Below are 869 nucleotides of genomic sequence, written 5' to 3'. Positions count from 1 at the left end.
AAAATGGGGCTTGGGAAGGGTCAGGACCCCCCCAAAAATAATTTGGGCGAGGGGTCAAAGGTCACCCCAAAATTGGGAATTCTGTCATCCACAAAAAACCCCAAAACCACCCAAAAAAACCCCCCCAAAATTACTGAGAAAATCTCTCCAAAATGGGAATTTCGGGGCTTTGAGAACCCCCAAACCCTTTAAAAATTGCATGGGGGCACCCCGACATTATCGGGGACACCCAAAACCTCCTCATATTTGATTTGGGGGGACTCTAAAAATCCCCCAAAATCCATTTGGGGGGGGCTCAGGGAATTGTGCAAACCCCAAAAACGCTTTGGGGGTGGGTTGGGGGTGTCCTGGTCAGTTTTGGGGTGACCCCAGTCATTTTTGGGGTGTCCTAGTTAATTCTGGCATGTCCTGGTCACTTTTAGGGTGCCCCTTGTTATTTTAGGGTGCCCTTAATCATTTTTGGGGTGTCCCTGGACATTTCAGGGTGTCCTGATCAGTTCTGAGCTGCCCTCGGTCACTTTTGGGGTGCCCAAGATCATTTTTGGTGTATCCCCGGTCAATTTTGGGGTCCTCCAGTGACTGTTGGGGTACCCCAGGTCAGTTTTTGGGGTGCCCTGGGGTCAGTTCTGGGGTCCTCCCTGATTTTGGGGTGTCCCAATCAGTTTTAGGGGTCCCCTCAGTTTCGGGGCACCTCTGGTTTGAGGGTACCCCCAGTTCAGTTTCTGGGGTGCCCCCGGACATTTCAGGGTGCCCCCCCAGTTTTGGGGGTGCCCCCGGTTTTGGGGTCCCCCCATTTTGGGGTCCCTACCTCAGTTGTCGTAGTTGTCCCGGTACGAGGCCGACGGGAAGCGCTCCCCGTAACCCCCCTG

The 869-nt window shown here is 53.7% G+C and overlaps 1 protein-coding gene across 1 annotated transcript in view; it reads right to left on the bottom strand.

Moving 5' to 3' along the window:
• Nucleotides 1-809: 809 nt before the first annotated feature.
• Nucleotides 810-869, bottom strand: part of LOC102032918 (RNA-binding protein 3-like) — a 4522-nt gene continuing 4462 nt past the window's right edge. Inside the window, exon 4 of the mRNA XM_031065695.1 lies at nucleotides 810-866. Coding sequence (XP_030921555.1) covers nucleotides 810-866 — 57 coding nt within the window. The remainder of the gene's footprint in view (nucleotides 867-869) is intronic.

Source organism: Geospiza fortis, unplaced genomic scaffold (genome assembly GCF_000277835.1).
Source record: "Geospiza fortis unplaced genomic scaffold, GeoFor_1.0 scaffold3626, whole genome shotgun sequence".
NCBI classification, from domain to species: Eukaryota; Metazoa; Chordata; class Aves; order Passeriformes; family Thraupidae; genus Geospiza; species Geospiza fortis.
Note: the sequence above shows the minus strand (reverse complement) of the source record. Positions and strands in the feature narration are given on the sequence as shown.